Raw genomic sequence first — 21,729 nt, 5'->3', positions numbered from 1 at the left:
ATCAACTTGATAAACTCAACTGTAAACAAGGAGAACAACAGTTATCTCAGTTTTTAGCAAATCTTAACATTTGCTGTGACTATAATTGGAATTGGGAAAACAAAATGCTGAATATGAGTGGCAATAAGATTTGATTATTATTATTCTCAAACAAAATTCTGCCATGACAAAAATATTGCTCTTTGGTGACAGCTACAATGAATAAAGAACAGTGAATCATTGACATTAGTACTCAGGAAATTTAAACAGAGAGCAAACAGGCAGAATTCGTTTGTAACTGTTTTCACAAGGTAAGATCATGAAATCCCCAGTGTTGGGAAGGCTGGCACAAGAAGCTCATCCTCTCTAATAGGTATACTGGTGCCAGTGCTTTGCCTGAAGGGCGGTGCAAGGAATACCTAACCTAGCTGTGGTTAGGAATACCTAACCTATGCTCTCATTAGACTTGAACTGCCTTACAGCGCACTGGCTTGCTCCGAGACTTGGCTAATTCACGGCACTGAACCAGTAGAAGAAGTAGTAGAACTTACCTAATATAGTTCTCACAGTGCTGAGCACTTCAGAACACAAACACCCAAACAATCTGCCAAGAGAAGATGTTGCAATTCACAGGCTAAGAAAAGGGAACATGAACATGTGGCATATATACAAAATACAGATGGAAGCCCCTCAGTTCCTATGGCAATGAGTATGGCACAAGAACTGCCATGAAACAGAACTCACAGAATCTTGGGGTTTGGATATCTGACTGCTTGCATTTGGATTAATTTAGTTTAAAAGGCTGCCAGCTGAGAAACAACCACAGACAGATATGTTCTAGCCTGCATCCTCACAGTGATGTAAGCCAATGCAGGTTACTTTGTGACCATCTGTGTGTTTGATCACTGCAGTATGTGTGTCAACGCAATTGTTTATCATTAGATGGCAGTAAGATATGTTAAACAGAGGAGATTTTTGAGCACTTTTTCTTCCTTTATGTTTCACTGATATGCTGATATTAATATAGAGACAGCAATATAAAAAGATTTTCTTAAAAAAGCACAGGGGCAGTGCCCATGTTATTTAATTTCATTCCTGTATTTATATCTGCCTTAAAGAATTTCATTCTTGCTTCAGGATCCTTGACCTAAAGGTGTCCTCACTCTTTCCATGTCACCTTCTTTTTGAGGAAGACATTGTCATTTACATGAAATCAAACATAAAACAAAAGCTTCTTCAGAAGGGGTTGATGGAGACAGAAAATCAGGGAAGTTTGTTATTTATCTTTTTTTTTCTGGATTATGCATTATAACATATTGCATTTACAGCTTAATACCTTTCCTTTCTTTTTAATGTGAATAGATGAAGGTCAGTTTTCCTAGAGTTAAATGTAAAATCAATTAAGTGATCAGAAGCAAGATATGCACCACAGTTAGAAGAAGGAACTCAGCACTTGTAAACCCAGCATAAGTCAGAAATTGCTGATCAAATAAAAAATGTTCACTGTCAGTCATATTTATCAACCCTTCTGTATTGGTCAAAATGTACATGTAAATGTGATGCACTGATCATAGTAGGAACTTCCCAAAACAGAAAAGACAAGCTCTAGAGGACTTGAATTCTTCCCAGCTGACTTCAGACATCAGCCTTGTCCTGTTGGGCCACCTCTGTAATCAATGGGAAAAAAGAGGAATTCTCTAGAGATTCTCTGTGTCCATAGCACACCTATAATCAGGACTGTCTTGTTACTACATAGTGATCCTAGAGAAACTCCTCTTCTAACCCAAAGCACATTAATGATGTGCCTGAATGTTTCTATGGGAAACTGGCTGAAAAGTGTTTAGGTATTTCTAACAAAACCAAAAAAAGATGACCATTCATTGCAGGAGCAGAGAGGAGTTTAGGAGTCTACAGCAAAATCACGCAAAAGGGAAGGATGGAAATCTGTCCAATTCCAATCAGACAATTGCCTACAGAAGGTGTACATGTGCAAGGTAAGCTTGACCTTCTTTTTGTAGGTCACGTAAAAGGAAAAATTAAGATTTTTGTACAGCTCAGAGGAAAACCTTGTTCATGACTAACTAGATAGAAGAGCACTGTTTTAAGCCTCTTAACCCATGCAGAGTGCCTCATACACACACGTACATGATCACTGCAGCGTCTAATGTTCTGTACAGCAAAGATCTATGCCTATTCTTAACTCCAAAATGTGTTCATTTGTTTTTCATTCAGTGAAGTTTTTCATGTGCTGAAGGTTAAATTTTGTTATGACTGAAGCTTAATGGTGAATGCTCCAACTTTGATGTTTCTTTGGTTCATAAACCTGACACAAGATTTATAAAATTGTCTCTAAAACAGAACGGTGTTTGAAGTTAAAAATAGAGAGGGTTTGGAAATCGTTTGTTGTAATCTTATAGCAGGCTTGGCTGCTGAACTTTGGGTTCCATCAAAGTATGAGACCACACCTGTAATAGCCTTTTTCCAACAGCTGCTGTTGCCCCAGCAAAATCTTACTGTTAAATACTACAAAATATGAGTATCTATTTTTTTTAATCTTCCACTAAATGAAGTATTTCATTTATATATTATATAAATGGGGCTCACATTTATATCATATAAATGTGATCCTCAAATAATGAGATTGTGAGAAAGAGGGAAAGTAAACAGAGGAAATTCTCCATGAGACAAACATCTGCTCAAACTCTGTTCTTCAACACTCTTTTTATTGTATGTAGACTCAGTTTAGAGAGCCAGCCAGTTACCTGCTGAAAAACTAAACACAGAATTGTTTAGTCTTCAGGTGACCTCTGGAGTTTATCTAAGTTTATCTTGAACCCACAGCTCAAGCAGCCACCTAAGGTAGATTGTCCAGTTGTGATTTTAGTATTTTCCCAAATGAAGATTCCACAGCCTCTCTAGGCAACCTGTTCCAGTGTTTAACTCTCACAGGGAAGAAGCATTTCTTTGTGTTTAGATGGAATTCATGTATGTTAATTTGTGCCCATTGCCTCTTATCCAGTCACTGGGTACCATTAAGAAAAGTCTGTCTCCCCCTCCTTCATTTCTGCCCATCAGGTATTTATACACACTGATGAGATCTCTCCTGAGCCTTCTCTTTTCCAGGCTGAACAGTACCAGCTCTCCCAGTCTGTTCTCGTATGAAAAATGTTTCATTTCTTTAATCATCTTTTCGGCCCTGTACTGGATGTTTGTACTGGCAAGCCCAGAACTGGATTTGGTGCTTCAGATGTGGGTTCACCAGTGCTGAGAAGAGGGGAAGGATCACCTCCCTCCACCTACTGGCAACACTCCTCCTAATGCAGCTTAGGATGCCGTTGACCTACTTTGTTGCTGCACGGAGCACATTCCTGGCTTTTGGTCAACTTGGTGCTCATCAGGAACACAAGATCCTTTTCTGAAAAGCTGCTTTCGAGTGTCAGTCCCAGCATGTTCTGCATTATTCCCCTCAGGTGACCATGTCACCTTGTTGAACTTCGGGAGATTTCCCTTTGCAAATCTGTTATGGCTTCTCCCGTTTACATTTTTGTCCTGTATGTGTTTGGAAATGATTTCCAGGATTAGTTGCTTCATCATTCCTAGGGATCCAGGTGAGGCTGACCATCCTGTGGATCCCCCAATCTTCCTTCTTGCCCTTCTTGAGGATAGGAGTGGCATTTGCTTTTCTCCAGTGTTTAGCCACCTCTCCCAACCTCCATGGTCTTCCACAGAAGTGGCAGTGGCCTTGACGTGAAATCAGCCAGCTCCCTCAGCTTTCATGGGTACAGTACATCAGGACCCGCAGATTTATATAAGTCCAGTTCATTTAAGTCGTCCCTAACCTCTTTCCAAAGAGCCTATTTTGCTTGGTGAGCTATTTCCTGTATTGGTAGCGGGCTTTTGTTTGTGTGAGTAATTTCCCGGAGTTCATCACATATGCTGTCTGTTGCTTGCTTTAATTAGATGTGTTTGAGACAAGCAGGGGACAAGAGAGATTAGTTGGTAATACACAAATAATTGCTACTGCTGTAGCGCCATGTGCATATGAAACGACATAAATTGGCATTGATACTAAGATAAAATGATAATAAAGAACTTGGCAAACATTTACCAAGTCGCAGCACATCTCCAACACAGCTGAATGGATTTCAGAGACTGCTTTCAGAGGAGAACACCAGCAAATACCAACTGCCTTCTATATATACTCTTACTCACTCAACCGGAATAGAGCTCTCATGTAATTGTTATGTACCTACTGTAAAGAAGGCTATACATAGAATGGGAGGCAGTGGAGACTTTTTGTTAAGCCCTTCAACAAAATATGTATGGGAGATAAAACAAATGGAAAATAACTAATGAAGGATGATGCTGACTTTGGACTCAGAGAGTAAATCCAAGTGAAGTTGGTAAAAACTGCCATGTTTTTCATGATAGTAGCAAAATTAAAATGAGCTTTGACAATATTGCATCCAAGTCTGCTAAAATCCTAAACAAACAGACTGAGACATGGGCCTATTTTGCATTTTTTTGCAATTCTTCCTTTATCATTGGTTTAATAGTATTTGAGAAAACACCAACTTTATCATGAGACTGTACCCTTAAGTTTACAAGTATGCGAGCAAATGAGCCAGAAAAATAATTAATTTTCTCCTGACAAAACAAATTATCAGAAAGCACTTTTAGAATGATTGGAAAAAAAAAGATTACTTACTATATGGAAGTAAAAATGTTGCCACAGTCATAGTAATTGCTTGTAGTGCTGCTGCGTGGTAGTTTTTTTACATTTAACCATTCACAGTGCAACAAAATTTCACCCTATTTGTCTGATATTTTCTAGTCCTCAAGCAAATATTTGTGAAGGTTTCAATTAATGTCACTCATGGCCTCAAAAGTTGGTCTTTTTTTGCAATTGGTCTTTTTTGCAATAAGTTCATCCAATCCTTGTCAATAAGCTTTGGAAAACTATCATTGCTCCTGAGCTAGAGAACAGAGCTGGGGCGTGAAGCTGCTGAGCTTAGGAAGTGAACTAAGTGCAGTCTTGCAATACCCAAGGGCGTGGTGGTGATGACCTAAAAATGTCAGTATCTACAGATGGAGAAAAACTCTTTTAAAGAGAGATGTACACTGAAAGGATGAGTGACAAAGGCGATATGGTGCAGCAAGAGAAATCCCACATGAATATAAGCAAAAAGTCTCTTCAAAACTCAGTGTGTGGTTGGGATTTACTTCTTGGAGTGATGTGGAATTGGCTTGGAGATTTTCAAAACTGTCCTGACCAAGGCCCTGAGCAACTTGACTGAAGTTTAAAATTAGCCCTGCTTTGAGCAGGAGGTTGGGCTTGTTGGCCTCCAGAGAGCCCCTCCATCCAAAATTATCCTACACATTTGTCTTAATATTCAATTAATATTAATCACAGTGTAAAAGATGTCACATGACTGTGTGCTACGTGCAAAGCCTGCCTCTAAGTTTGTTCTTCATTCCCAGTCTAGAGGAACAGAAAACAGTCTAAATAATAACTCTTTCTAATATAGTAGCTGACTACCTCCATTTAATCTCTACCATACCAGGGACACCATGATAAAGGAGAAGCAAAATATTGGTTATTAACCACATGTCATACGACCTTATCCTCTGCTATCATGTGCAAAAGCAAAGGCAGAACTAAAGAAGTTTCCTTTAACTAGAATAAAACATCATTTGGTTAGAGCCGGGGAAGGAGTAAAAGAGAAGCTGCTTGAAGGTAAACCATCTCAAATGATCAGGACTCACAAAGAATCTGAACAGTTCAAAACAGCATTGATTGATAATCTGTAGTTTATGCATGTAAAAATACATTAATGAGGTTTTATTTCATTAGGTGAAAGCAAATTTCATAGTAAAAAAACAAACAGTAGTTATTTGGATTGCATTTTGCTTTTATATGTTCAGTTCATTACCTTTGTTAGCTGCTTACCTGTTGCATGGTTGCATAGTTTAAGATGAGCTGGGCCAAATGTTGTGGCAGTGCACATGGAAATGGTGAGCAGCTGTTTCTCACATCAGAAAAGGTTTGTGGCCCTATTTCCTCAATGTCCTGAAGGCTTTTTCCCCCATGTGTGGATGGACTGTCTCTAATCAACAAGCCTTAGCTGGCTGGGAGCTGATATTAACTGGTGGTGGTTATATGAAAACATGCTATGTTAATATGTCTGCAACAAGTCTCTTGCTGCCTTCGTTGAGACAAATTCTTGGAATCTTTCAACTTCATTTCAGGCTGGTTTTTATTTAGTAGTTTTGTTTAGCTGTCCCATGTGGTTATATCAGAGCTAAATAGCATTTGAGAAGGTATTTCAAAAAAACATAAACAATTTAATTCTCTGTAGAAGAGTTTTCCTGTTCTCAAATATTTTCTTATATTCTTGAAAGACATTTTTTTATATTTATAAAGAAATTAAGGAAGTCATTATCTTTTGTTCTTAACATCATTTGGAGAAATGACTCTTGTCTTTCTGAGTTTGGAAATAAATGTATTTCCATTTCTTTGCAGCAATAGTTTTCTATTATATATTTTACATGCACATATTGAAAATTCCAATAACCAATGTTTATCCATTTTCCAAAAGGACAAAAGAAATCTATAGAAATCTAAGCAAAAAGGACATTAGGAAGGAACATTTCCAGCATTCCTTCATAGTATCTGCATACTTGTATTTACAAGGTTCATAAATCTTGGGGGTTTGTCTCTCGATGCTTGTACTTGGCTGACAGAATACACAAACTTGACTTTATTTAGCTTGAACATCTAATTTTATGAAATATGTAATTAAAAGATAAGTATTTGATATTCCCAGTCAAAGCAGGTACAAGAGTTTTCAGCATACATTTTCAGTCCAGGAATATGTGCAACAATTTGATGTATGAATGAACAAATTTGCATTTTTTGGCACTTATACTATACTATAACCTATAACAGCCTATACTATACCTCTATTATATTCCATCATACCTATACCAGGGTGTTTTTGACCTATATTTTTTTTTTCTACCTAGATGTTCAGTATAGAGATCTTTGGCAAATGTCAAATTATTCAAGCTTTTAAGTGATATGTTATTTTTTTTTAATACAGAAAGTCTTGGGTGAACCTACTGCTGCTTCTGCGTGAGGGTTATTCTATAACATAATTATGCAAATTGGACTAATTAAAAAAAAAAACAGGGCAAGCATATCAAGGAATAGTGGTACCATAATCAGTAATTATGCCCTCTACTTGCATAAAGACACTGTGGTAAAATCTTCTTAATTGCAGGATAATGCATGACCTTACATGACAATGGTGCAACTTGCCTATAACCTCATAAATTCATCAGTAATATCTTTGAATTTTAAGTACTGTATGCTATGCTATATTTCAATGTCATGCAGGTTTGATTTTTCTTTAGCAAACATTTCTATATGATATAGTCTATAGCATATAAATGTTAATTTCCTTAGCTTTTAAATCTTAGGATTTCTAAGTACAAAATTCCTTATATTTAGAGACTAAAGCATTGACTTTTTACTAATTTTGCAATTGATTTTTACTATATATTCAGGCAAAACCTGCTTATATTCCTCTGCTACCTAATGCATACTGCTTGTCAGAAGTTACATACAGACTACCAACTAATTTTTTGTTGTTCAGTTGTTTTCTTCTTTCAAGCAAATAAATGTAATGAGGTGATGTGCTATACATTTGCAGTATGCTTTACTTTTATGAAGGAAAGATAAAATGCTGATTTTCTATTCCAACAAAATAGAACCCACTTCATGTATAAACTCAGCTTGTACAAACTATAAGCTGGTTAGATATGGGACCCTAGTTATTTGGAACATTAGTCTTACTAAATGCTTTTATATTATCTGCACTTAGCTGCCTAGTGATTTTTTTATATTATGTGTCATGCGGATAATACAGAACCATAGAATCATAAAACCACAAAATCCTTTCAGTTAGAAAGAACCTTAAGATCATCTAGTTCCAACCCCTTGCCATGGGCAGGGATGCCTCACACTACACCATGTCAACCAAGGCTCTGTCTAACCTGGCCTTGAACACCTCCAGGGATGGAGCATTTACCACTTCTTTGGACAACCTGTTCCAACGCCTCACCACCCTAGATGTTGACCAGGTCTGGTCTCAACACTAGCCCCTGAGAGATACCACTCATTACTGGTCTCCATTTGGACATTGAGCTGTTGACCACAATTCCTGCATGAGGCCATCTAGCCAGTTCTTTATCCACTTATAAACCACTGATATCTGCTGAACCCAGGACAGTGGTCCATCTGTCAAATTTATGTCTCTCTAGTTTAGAGACTAGGATGTCATGCGGGACAGTGTTGAATGCTTTACACAAGTCCAGGTAGACCATGTCAACTGCTTTTCCCCTAATCATCAATTCTGTAGCCCCATCATAGAAGGCCACCAAATTGGTCAGGCAGGATTTCCCCTTAGTGAAGCCATGCTGGCTGTCACCAAGCACCTCGTTGTTTTTCATGTGCCTTAACATGCCTCCCAGGAGAATCTGCTCCATGATCCTGCCAGGCACAGAGGTGAAACTGACTGGTCTGTAGTTCCCTGGGTCTTCCATTTTCCCCTATTGAGAATGGGACTTATATTTCCCTTTTTTCCAGTCGTCGGGTACTTCACCTGAAGAAGAATTTTCTCTGTCCTAAAAAGCTTTAAGGAGAAGCAGAACCGGGAAAGCTCCCAGAGTAGTGCTTGCATTGGAACGGTGAGATTGTAGTGCATCCAGGCAGCCCCATCCCCACTTCACCCTGCCTCACCTGCAGCTGCATTTGCTGTGCCTTATCTAGTCTTGTGAGTGTGCTGCCCTGGCCATTTCAGCTCGTGTTTCCTAGAGAGGCTCTAATAGCATTTTCCATTTTTCTCTATTCAGAGGCAGTTTTGATGCATTCTTATTTTGTGCAAGCCTTAAGAGCTCTGCAGAAATCAGTCTTGTCTCAGTATGTTCATGACATTCACTGGGCATTTTTATTATGCAAAAACAGCTGCAGCATTTGATTTCCCCTGTTTAGCAACGTAGCAAGATGACTCCTTCAAGTAGGACTCATGTAGAACAATACATAATGTAAAAACAGAATAAGAAATTGCTGGTAAAAAAGTTGTTTCTTTTAGGTGAAAGACAAGCAGAATCAGCTGCGGTAACATAGTGCTTCACTCTGGATTTTCAGCAGAAAGCAGGTCTTCATTCAAAAGTTTCTTCCTTAAGTCCCAATTTTCATCTTTGCTGTACCTTGCAAAAAAAGCTCCCCAGCCTTTAGGATCCACCTTACTGGCATAGCTTCCTGGGAGATTGCTGTAGCATTGGCAGTCTACTGCTTCGAGAAATTTTGTTGTAAGACAATGATTCCAGGAGATCTGGCGACCCATGGAAACACAAAAGCTTCAAGCCTTGAAAGCCTCATATGTGGTAAGGGCTCTGCCATTTGGACACCTTTGTGAAGTTTAAAGTCTGCTTTTGAACCACCTTTCCTACAGAAAGGAAATTGTCATTGACGAACAGGATTAGTAGTAACCTGTGTAATTCAAACCCAACTGAATACTGAAGACTGCAGCACCAGTGAAGCACTGTAAGCGGAACTGAATTTCCCAGGGAAGTTGGTACATTCACACAGCATTATGCAGAGGTGCTAGCTCAGGTTGAGGAAGCCAGACTGTGTTTGAAAGGTTCCTCAAGTCTTTGCTAATCCAGGCCAAAGCTGAGCAGCTCTGAAACAGCAGTTGAGAAGGTCTCCCAGAGAGAGCCCACAAGGCACCAAGACACAAGCCCTTAATGTTCCTTGTTTTGACTGTGAAGTTAGGAACCAAGGCACTGTTACAGCTTTCTGTGCTGTTCTGGGACATCTGTATCTACACCAGGAATATCTACTGTCACTAGGGGCTTCATGTCACTAAAATAATTACCTCTTCCCTTTAATGCTACCAGGGGAAAACTGGAAAGAGATCCTTCTTTAAATCTGTAATTAGGAACTACCAAGATGTAATCATTTATCATATTCGGTTCAGAGCATAGGTACTTGTTAGCTCAATGTCTGAACTGTGCACATCTTGCTTTAACTAATTACCTCAAATTTATGAAGTTTGGTTTGGGCTTAATGATTTTTTTTTTTTTAGTGCATATATACACTTAAAGTTGCATATAAATATCCATCATGATGTCCTTTTCCCAGGTAATACATATGCACAAGAACTCTGGATACTGGTGCCTCATCTGTAAGGATTTCAACAAAAAATTCCACTAGGTAACTAAGATGAAGGAATGCAAAGGGAAAAAGTGATCTTCATAATTCATCATAACTTCTTCTGTGAAGAGACAGAGATAGAAATAATAAATACAAATATGATATAAACACAAAATATAAATATTATTAAAACAAATATACAGATATAAATATGGAAACAGATACAATTTATTCAGAAACTGCTTTTTCTAAATTTGTTCCCATGTAGGATTTTGTTCAATGGTAGTTTATCTTCCAGTCTAGAGATAATAAAAAATCCAATTCACTGTTGCTAGGGGCATTATTATTTTATCTTAATTTGAAGAAATCTGATTCTAATGCATTAAAGCTTTTCTTCAAGAGAGAGAAAGCAGAGTCTAGCAGTGTAATTGGAAGTTTTCCTGTGACTGGTTCATGACACTACTTAAAAAACAAACAAACAAAAGAAACAAAAAGAATAATTAATCCAAGACATTTACCCTTTAATTTCAAGGAGGATTAAAAAGTTGTCTTTACAGTAAGTTAGTAACGTATTAATATTCAATATCAGTCACAATTCACTATTTCTCAGTTATGTGGTTAATGTAAAAATCCAAAACGACTTCTGATTTCACCTCAAAAACCAATCAATTGGCTTTTTTGTATCTAATTTGCCTTTGAGCAGATAAGAAGCTTACAAAAGTAAAATTACATTGCTTATTCAAAAAACTAATTTCCACTGGGCTGATTTGCCACCAGCCCCTCCCCAGCCTGCAGCAATATTTTCAGATTCATTTTTCCCATGGCCAATTTTAATTCTTAGACCAATAAATCAAACCCACTTATTTCTTGAAATATTGAAGAAGCAAGAAGCTAAAAGAGGATACTTAATTTCTTGTGTAAAGAAAGAATATTGGATTTGTGTAAGAGAGAGAAATGGAGGACTAGACTGCTTGTGACTATGACAAACCGAAGTGGTCAGGAGCTGGTAGACCAAGTCCAGTGGGTCCTTAATGCAGGTAAGAAGTAGCACTGTTTGGTACCCAGCTGCACAGCAGGACCTCGAGCAACTCCTGCTTTTCATCCAGTAGCTTAGAATGGTCATCAGCTCCAGAGACATTCTGCTGTTTGCTATGTCCAAGCTCTCCTCTAGTTTGTAGACCCATAATTTTACTGGGGTGAACAAATTTACTCTCCAGAATATCTCTTCGAATGGTCTTGTAGCACCTTAATCACACTGTAATCTGATGTTCTGATATAAACAGTAGGAGAAATGTCATCCGTGCAAGTCTGATCCAAGTGGATTGACTGTGCAAGGAAGACATCATTATCTATGGCACATAGCATACAGTTAGCATAATGATGTATCAGGTACAATATAATTTATAACAGATGAAAAAGTCTGTTGATATACTGAACATATCTATTCACAGTATTTGTTCTTTAAAACTGGGTAGCTATAGCTTGTATCTTAACTACACCAGCACACACAACACTTCTGACAGGATCAGCAGAGTTACCACAGATATACATCAGTACAAATGAAAGAAAAATCTATCTCCGGGTGAAAGAGAACATCGGAGAGGGTATACAGGAGATGTGTCTCTGTGCATCATTCTAGTTTTAACACCTAAATAAAACTGGCCTGTGCTCCATTCACAGGACATGACAGATCATAGAATCACAGAATTTCAGGTTGGAAGGGACCTCAAGGACCATTTGGTACAACTTTCCTTGGCAAAAGTATGGTCTTGACAAGCTGGCCCAGCACCCTGTCCCACAAAATCTTAAAAGTGTCCAGTGAAGGAAGGCTGATGAGTGTAAACATTGCAAACTGGATAAGAACAAGATTTCACATTTATTTCTGTATTGTTTTGATGGCTCTTTTATCCAGACTAAACATTCATGGGTATCCTTTGAAAAACACTCATGAAAACCCTTCAAAACACACTTATTATTTTCCCACAAAAGGGAATAGTCACTCAATTTACAAGGACATTCACAGCAGTCACTCTTTACCCTGCCTTCACCCTCTGCCTCATAGTGGCTGAATAACTGAAAAAATTACTCAGGATATTCTCCTTCTCAAGACCAGAGTAGCAGCAGAACCATTTCCTCTGGCACGTAATCCTATGATTTTAGACACCAGGAGAGCTCTTTAGTCCCAGGCTAGATACAATATTTCACTTATACATTTAAGTAGAGTTTTTAATCTGTAATTCTCATTTTGGTTTTATATGTACATATATATATACATAAAGGGACCTGACAAAATCTACACTTTACTCAAGCAGTAACCGAAGGAAAAAAAGAACACCGTTCATTACATCTGCTCAATGCTACAACCAGTTTGTTTAAAAGAAGAGCAGGGTCAAAAAAAGAAAAAATTAAACATAACTACATATTTAAGCTTTCCATTTACAATTGCTCTAGGCTCAGTAATGTGAACATTCAGTGTAATTTGGATATAATTGAAGTCTTCTGGGATTTTAGCATGTGTCTTTTATGGAATTCTGAGTCTCTGGATGTGAGCAGACACGATATGCCACCTACTTTACTATTTTGTTTCAGAGATTTGACTTATTGAGAAGTAAGCTTAATGCAAATAAAATAGCCTTCACCTCCTGGCATGTGACAGGAATAGAGAAATTCACCAGAAAAGCAAAATACCCAGAGACTCGCTTCTCAGTGTGGTGCTCGGAAAGAATAGCAAGCATTTAAATCCAAAGCGAACCATCTGTGACAGCTCCTAAGCAGTGCCTCATTTCAGAAAGTGCAAGCCTGGGGATGAAAGTGAAACTGTACATAACTATCAATTAAAATAATATAATATAGACTTTTCTGCCTCTGGGGAGAGGGTGAGCACAAATTTCCTGGAAGCTCACTCCTTTTCATTTCCTTAGCATGTATTTTAGAGTTCAGGAGAGCTGAATCACATCTGTAGCAAGCATATATTACGCACCTCGTGGGAGAAAGGTGATAAAGAGGCATTTTCATTGTGGATCACCTCTCAGCAGTTCATATCTACAGCTGGCATAAGCTAATATAACTTTACATTAAAATGAATTCTAAAACAATTTTTAAGAGAAGAGTGACTTCATATTAGAAATAAGGTGTTCCCCATTCCCCATTCCCCATTTGGGAACTCTAAACCACTGTACCTTAGACAGTTGCATTCAGAAATGAAAACCAGAGAGTTTGTCAGTTTACTCAGCTCAGAAATAAACAGAGCAACGGCAACAGAATCACAGAATAGTTAGGGTTGGAAAGGACCTTAAGATCATCTACTTCCAAACTCCCTGCCATGGGCAGGGGCACCTCACACTAAATCAGATCACCCAAGACTGCATCCAACCTGGCCTTGAACACCGACAGAGATGGACCATGCACAGCTTCCCTGGGCAACCCATTCCAGTGCCTCACCACCCTTACAGTAAAGGACTTCTTCCTTATAGCCAATCTAAACTTCTCCTGTTTAAGCCAAGATAAGTAGAAAAACATGGAAATTCCTGCTTGCCCAAGAACTGTATATACACTGTATGTTGGCTGGCTATACCTTTGGATTTACAGGATTTAAATCAGATCAGAATTTGGTCTTCAGAGTATTCAACAGGCAATTCTGGGAAAAGTTCCAGAAGAATTCAGTCAGTAACCATGAGGACCCTGTCATATTATAAGATGGAAGTTGCAGACAGAAAAAATCATAGAATCATAGAATCGTTAGGGTTGGAAAGGACCTTAAGATCATCTAGTTCCAACCCCCCTGCTGTGGGCAGGGACACCTCACACTAAATCATATCACCCAAGGCCTCGTCCAACCTGGTCTTGAACACTGCCAAGGATGGAGCATTCACAACCTCCCTGGGCAACCCATTCCAGTGCCTCACCACCCTAACAGGAAAGAATTTCCTCCTTATATCCAATCTAAACTTCCCCTGTTTAAGTTTGAACCCGTTACCCCTTGTCCTGTCACTACAGTGTCTAATGAAGAGTCCCTCCCCAGCATCCCTATAGGCCCCTTTTAGATACTGGAGGGCTGCTATGAGGTCTCCACGCAGCCTTCTCTTCTCCAGGCTGAACAGCCCCAACTTCCTCAGCCTGTCTTCATACAGGAGGTGCTCCAGTCCCCTGGTCATCCTCATGGCCCTTCTCTGGACTTGTTCCAACAGTTCCATGTCCTTTTTATGTTGAGGACACCAGAACTGCACACAATACTGCAGGCGAGGTCTCACAAGAGCAGAGTAGAGGGTCAGGATCACCTCCTTTGACCTGCTGGTCACGCTCCTTTTGATGCAGCCCAGGATACGGTTGGCTTTCTGGGCTGTGAGCGCACATTGAAGGCGGCTCATGTTCATTTTCTCACCAACCAACACCCCCAAGTCCTTCTCCACAGGGCTCTGAATCTCTTCTCTGCCCAACCTGTAGCTGTGCTTGGGATTGCTCCAACTCAGGTGTAGGACCTTGCACTTGGCATGGTTAAATATGTATTTTTAGGCAGTAAAATTATAGTTTTATTTCTTACTGAATTTAGAGCTACACTGCAAGCTGTAGAAAACACTCAGCTAATAGAACATTGTGTATATTTATTGAATCTGGAAATTACCCCTGGGACAGCAGCTCTCCATCCTTCCAGGATGCTTTCCATAGGCACTGAGGCGCCGTTGTACATGTGTGAATACCAAGTGTGTTTTCAAGGCCTTCCATTTTATTGTTGTTATTTAGTAAGCTATTTTGTCAACTGTATAAGTATATGGTTATTTAAAAGTGCAAAAACGTGAAAGGTACTTTAAACACTAGTTTTAAACATTCAGGTATTAATCTATGGTTAAAATAAGATAGTAGTATAACAGCAGTTCAAGCTCTTCTTGCCTTGAACATGCAGAGTCCAGTTGCAGGATTGGACCACAGCACTGAAAAATCAGTGTATGCCTTTTGAGCAAATCATGGACTTACTATGAACAGATCTACTTCCTGAGAGCTACCCTAAGGCACGGCTGTGGCTGTGTCACCAGCCTGAGATCTCAGCTGTATCTCTTTCTTACAGGTATTCCTTTCAAGATGAAGAAGACATGTTCATGGTGGTTGACCTCTTGCTTGGAGGTGATCTGCGTTACCATTTGCAGCAGAACGTCCACTTTAATGAAGGAACTATTAAGCTGTACATTTGTGAGCTGGCACTTTCGTTGGATTATTTGCAGAGATACCACATCATTCACAGGTGAGTGAATTTCATTTGGGGGCAGGCTGCTTTCTTTTGGCAGAGCAGAGGAATTTTATCACATACGTGATTACACAGTTCTGTTTGTTCAACACGTCTGAAAAGTTTTCATTGTTATCCAAGAGTGGAATTTGGCTCTGAAGAGTGTTTTCTTTCTGTCCTCGGATATTCGGTAGCCCCGTATCCCTCTTATACTACCCTTTTCTTGTTCTGATCTCATACTATGATGCATGTTTTTTACTATGGTCTTTAAACAGTAAATACAACCCAAAACAACATCCTAGCTGCTTTTAATTAATTGTCAGTATTCCAGTGCCCCATTTTTCCTGAACACAAAAATGTAATCCAGTACAACAATTTCACACAACATCAGGGAACAGTCACAAAACCAAGGACTGAGAATAAGGAGAAACTTGTTTACTTGCAGAATCTGCATGAAGGTCAGAAGGAGTAAGAGAGATGATGAAATAAGAAATAGTAGAAATAAATTAGAACAACAATCTGTTATTTTTACTATGTTACAGCTGACGATCATAATACACATTTCAAAAAGGTGTCAAGCATCAGGGTCTGTTTTCCTTAAACAATCTGACATTTGACTGAAGCAGCAGGGTAAATTCTCTTTTTGTGTTAACACAGCATCTGTGAAACTATAAAATTATGGGTATCAGCCTCTGTTTCACTCATTTCAGGCTAAATTCAGGATATTCCTTCCTGATTTACAGTTGTCAGAATACAAAAATAGACAGATTTTTGTGTTGCCAAAGCTGGACGTGAGTTTCAGAGACCAAACTAAGCTAAGCTGTGCCATAGATCTTCCAGGGTCCAGTATAAACAAGTTCCTTCAAATACATTAAGTGATCGTTTTCATTCCATCCAACTACCAGAGCTGCCTCACAATTTTGCAATTAGGAACAAAAATAAAGTATGATCTGATTTTAAGGAGGTGGAGGGTCCATATGAAATCTCTCTGGTTTCAAGTGCAGTGGTAGACGGGTGCTCTGCATTACCGAAAGCTGTGCAAGACAAAATCCAGCAAATATTGCAATAGTAGTTTTGCTTGCAATTAAAACTCACACAAACATTGCAAGCAATTTCTGAATTCTTATATCTTTAGTGCACTGTTATTATTTTAGTATATTTCCATGTATTTTACATGCGTTTTCCTTTGTCAGTGAATATTTTAAAAGTGAAGCTCAGCATTTCATCTGACCTTTGTTTCTGTGCCTTAAGGAATGTTCTCGGTGAAAAGCAAATTGATGAGCATTTTTCTCACCCTCATTTTAATGAGGAGACATTTAATGCAAATAGGCTGTCAAAACATTCATTAGACAACTCAGTTCGTAATCAAAACTTGTATTTTGCTATAAGCCTGTTACTTACAAATGTTTCACAAAAGAAGCCTGTGAAAGGTGGCAGATGTCTCGAGAGAGTGAAGGACTGGAATGAAGTCATTGTGGTTGCTTATAGTTTTTTGTGACAGTGTCTGCATTGCCATGGCCCAACTGTGAAATTGGGCAAAACACTTTGTTCTCTTCTGTATTACTTAATCATGACTAGTAAGCACTTAATTTTACTTAATTGTCTCTTTTGAGCTGGTTGTAGTATAAAGTGATAGCCCTGGCTTCAACACTTCTTGGTTTGCACCAAGGCAGGGGTTCTGGAGGTGGTTCTTAGCTTCACTTGAGGGCAAGTTCTGGGATTTGGTTTTTGCTTTCACTCTACACCAAAAGCTTTTACAAAACCAAATGTGGCAAAATACCTATTTCTTTGCCTCTGGCAGACCTCACGGACTGTTTAGCTAGGATTAATTTTTAGGATGAAAAGGATCTTGTTCAGGACTCTGCTGTGTTATAGAAATTATGTTTATTTTGAGGCTGGCAGATGTGAAATCAGAGCCTTGCTTTCCCACTTCATCTCTTTCTGCCCATATCACCCAAAACTGTGGCAAGAGGAGTATTTTGACTCTTGTATTTCCATCAATTACCATAAAATCCCAAATGATCCAGATGCCAGTGAACACATTATTTAGCCAGGAGAGCCCCAGCACATTCTGCCTTCTGCCTCCCCACCACCTGGAGCAGCACTCTGTGGGATGGGTCTTCAGCTGCCATAAATCTCTGTAGCATGGCAATGCTGATTTAAATTGGCTTAGAAGCTGAGCCAGCAGAGATGAACATTGAGGAGATATGTAGCCATTACTTAATCACTGCAAACACACCATCTCGATTAGAAAGGAAACCAGTAGAACTCATTAGTGCTTATATTTCATGGTAGGAGACCTCAGCAATATCAATGTGACCACGTGCTTCCAGTCAGCATTCACACACTGACCTTCAAAACTTTATTAGATCTTTCATTTGTAAATGAATGCATCAGAAGCAAAAGGGGAAAATAGGGTTAGTGAGTCACAGAATCATTGAGAGAGCCCCTTACTAAATTTTGTCTGGGCTACAAAGAAAGAATACTTGAATGATTCATCAGACTGGGTAGGTGTATTTTCAGATTGCAGTATTATAAAGAGATGAATATATGTTGTGTGAGTCAGGAACTTAACTCCTCCTCAATATTTACAGATGTGTATGAAATGTGTTCAGGTTTCCATTACTATTGCATCTGGTGACATGCAGAATGTTTTTTTCAAGATGAACCTGCAGCTCCAGGATTTTGCTGTAAAAGGAAGTGATAATGAAAAGGACAGGAATTATCGGGCATCTACGCGTGGATGTAGAAGTGTTCAAATTAGTGCCATGCCAGTTCCACTGGAAGATGCTTTGCAATGCATCTGTATTTGCTGATGTGGTTTAGCATTGTGTACTTGGAATGCGGCAATAATTTCAGCAATAGAAGTATTGTTTCTGTAGGGACAAGTTTAACAATAAATAGAGTAAAACCCACTACTGTTCTGGTGTGCTTATGAAACCTGTCATTTTTATTAATCACACCCATGTATATAAAAATCACACCCTTATTTGTCAAGCACAATCCTGCAATAGTGGATTTATTTATTATGGCACAAAAATGAATGCTGCACTGTGTGTCTTGCTTGCAACTGTATTGCAGATGTTAGCATTTACATAACTCTTCAGACAGAGTTATAAAAACTTTAAAAATAAAAGCTAGAACTTTAAAGCCATGATTTGAAAATTATTCTGGGCAAATTCTTCACTTAACTTACACAACATCTAATTTAATAGTGAGATATCCCTAAATTGTTGATCACAGGTAATGGCTACATCACAAATCCTTATTTCCTCACAGCCTTGCTGTAGAAATATTTTTGTTCAGATTTATTAAATGAAAAATAATTATTTGAAAGCTGGATGAACAGTGTTTAGTGTAAACCTTCAGATCCAGTACACATAGAAAGGCTTCTGACAACTCATATGGTCTCATTCATCCTCAAATGTTGGATTAAATCTGGCTTTCTGCTGTTTTAAGACAGTATGACTAAACACATTCTTTCCAGTTCTGCTTGTATAATACCAATGAATAATGTGTTGGACAAAAGTTTTCCCATCAAAGGCTGAATAAACTTATTTCAGCCATGAGTAACTCAACCTCCTCCTTTCTCAAATGTTGCTCTTCATACATTTCAATGAAACCACCTGCTTTTCCACCAAGTAGGGTACCTATTTTCATTCAGCTTGTTCTTCCAGCAGTAGCTCTGGTGTTATCTCTCCCAGGATGCTCTAGCAGCTAGAGCCTTGGCTTGGTGTAGCACTGGCCTGGCAGTGCTGCTGCTGCTGCTGCTGCTGCTGCCCAACTAACACGCTTGTGATGATAAAATCACATTTTCTAAGAGGGCAAGTGTTGTTAACTGCATTGCCCTTATGACTTTTCATTGTTGCTTGACTCTGCCGGTTTTCATCTGCTCAGAAAGAAGACTGGATGTGGCAGATGTCTGGAAAGGGAATTGCAGTAACCTTCCAGCACAATTTTAGGGTACCGGACTAGCTCGTGGATCTGCATGCCTGGGGCATTTTTATTTCAGTAGGGGTTTTTTAACCTATATGTGTACGCATACATATAAACATATAAATTTTTGGTTGAAGCACAATACGAGTGGAATTGGTCTGGCTTGGTGGGTCTGCACTGTGTGGCTACTGTGATCAGTGCTGTTTTCCATTCCTTCCAATTGAGAGTAGCTCCAGGAGCTATTCCAGCTCTGAACAGATACTTAGCAGCAGGGCAGAGTGTGCAAAAGCTAATGGAAGGTGGTGACAAATCGAGCATTACATTGTCCTCTCCCTGCTGATCCACTGTAGTGTAATGGTGTGTTGCTGCTACCAGCTAGACAAGATGTACTCCTCGTTCAGCACTGCTAGGCTGGGCTATGGTGTAGAAGATGCCTGTTTGTTCATTACCTTTGAGCTTTTCAAGGTGTCCAGCAGTCCGGTGAAATAACATAATGTCTAAATGATTAAACTCTTCTTTAAAATGGGGTTTTCCAGTTTCATCCATGGCACCATATACCAAAAGAACAAGATGTAATTTACAATGCTCCTTTTATACTGTCCATTTAGTATGTAAGCAGTAAATAGGTTTGGAAATTATTTGGAAATACAGAATTTGCACTTTTTTCACAAGTATCACAGGCAGAATAGTGCCAAACTGAGATTTACCAGGCATGTTAAAAGGACACAGTTCCTTATGCATTTCAGCTCATGCTAGTATTATTTTTCATGTTGGTAAGCACGTGCAGATGAAGAATAAAATGTAGTAGAATCAGAAGTAGATGAAATAGTAAAAACCAACCATAGTATGTCTGCTATTCATAAGCACTACCAAAGATCATGACAGGTGAAGAGGCCTGTCTGTTGAGTTTTCTTAATTTGTCTTCCCATGTCTCATCCATGTCATTGTATTATGTTCTTTAAACAAGAGCAAGCCCACATTATTTCCAAGGACAAAATGAAGGAACTGAGCAATTAGTTATGTAAGAGAAGCAAATCAGAAAACATATCAAAACCAGCCCCAAAAGAGACACCATGTAAACCACAAAGCACAGAAAACCTGCTGAATGCTTATGAACCAGCAACTGAACAAAAAGAATGTCATTCACAAATTCTGAGCACAAAAATATTCAATTTTCAGTTGTGTCCTTAAAAAAAGAATTACGTACCACAAGATCTGGATATGCAGAGAACAAGTCCTTCAACTTTTGAATGGAGTTCTCTGCCTACAAGAACAAATTAATTTTGCCACTGTTTAGAAAGAGTAAAACAAGAAGTTACCTGATACATAAAATGACACACTGCAAATAAATGAACTTGGTTTGGAAGCACAATGAGACTTCAGTATCCAGAGACTAGACTACTAATGAAGTAAAACTGTCTGTATTAGGGAAGAGGCACAGGGAACACTGTAGGTAGTGTGCTTCCCCTTCATCACTCAGCAGAAATACCAGAAGACACCCTCCACACCCTCACTCCTTTCGCACCCCACTGCTGAGACATCCTCCTTGCAGTCAGCAGGGGATTGCTTGGTTCCTTACAGTTTTCAGACAAAGTTGCCCCTTGGCCCTTTCTTTCATCTTCCTTCTTCTCATTATTGCAAAGTTGTAGGAATACTTTTACATAAAATATTTTGTTTAGCCAAGGAAAACTCGTCTCACAAGCCCTACGTCATGCAAAATTTAGGTGTCCAATCAGTGTTAGGAGAGGGTAGATCTGAACTGTAGGGTGAGCTTGGCCAACTATCTTGCATTAAGGGAAACTCTTCTAGTAGACAAAGATAGCTTAACTTAAGCCCTCCTAAATGTTTGTTTATGCTTTGTAATAAGCTCTAGAGAGCAAGTGTCCTTCACTAAAAAAAAATTCTGTGATTGTAGATGGTTTTCCTATTGCTTGAATTTGTAAAGCTAAACTTTTCTTCTAGGTGCGTGTTGTACACTCCTTTATGTCTAGAAGAAAAGTTAAATCTTACAAATTCTTCCATAACAGAGCTGGAAAGAATTGCAAACAATTGTATCCAGACTGTGATTTTTACACACACTTAAAGATTTTCCTGAGTTCTTCCTCATCTCACTGTCATTTAGCTGCAACCAACAAAATAAACATGAAAAATCTTTTCCCCAAAACTCTAAAATCACCATACCATCATAAGGGCATTGTGGACTTACATGTGCCTGACTTGCTCCTTCTAGTTGTAGCTCCAAACTCCTCACTACCAGAAAGCACAGCTCTCTCAAAGCTAGGTAAAGCATTTCCACAGAGGGAATCAGCACTTCATGCTGTTCATGGCTAAGCATACAGGAAAAGGAGACAGTTTAGACAAACTGAGACCTGGG

The 21,729-nt window shown here is 38.8% G+C and overlaps 2 protein-coding genes across 2 annotated transcripts in view; one reads left to right on the top strand and one right to left on the bottom strand.

Annotated features, from left to right (window-relative positions):
- EVC2 (EvC ciliary complex subunit 2) overlaps positions 1-21,729 on the bottom strand; it is a 437,493-nt gene that overhangs the window by 233,401 nt on the left and 182,363 nt on the right. The gene's annotated exons all lie outside the window — the stretch shown is intronic.
- Positions 1-21,729, top strand: part of STK32B (serine/threonine kinase 32B) — a 161,479-nt gene that overhangs the window by 67,450 nt on the left and 72,300 nt on the right. Inside the window, exon 4 of the mRNA XM_061468967.1 lies at positions 15,264-15,437. Coding sequence (XP_061324951.1) covers positions 15,264-15,437 — 174 coding nt within the window. The remainder of the gene's footprint in view (positions 1-15,263; positions 15,438-21,729) is intronic.

Source organism: Pezoporus flaviventris, unplaced genomic scaffold, assembly GCF_033815535.1.
Source record: "Pezoporus flaviventris isolate CSIRO_AGI_PZ_B2104156 unplaced genomic scaffold, CSIRO_AGI_Pfla_v1 ptg000002l, whole genome shotgun sequence".
NCBI classification, from domain to species: domain Eukaryota; kingdom Metazoa; phylum Chordata; class Aves; order Psittaciformes; family Psittacidae; genus Pezoporus; species Pezoporus flaviventris.
The sequence above is the reverse complement of the archived record's forward strand: the minus strand, read 5'-3'. Positions and strand labels throughout refer to the sequence as shown.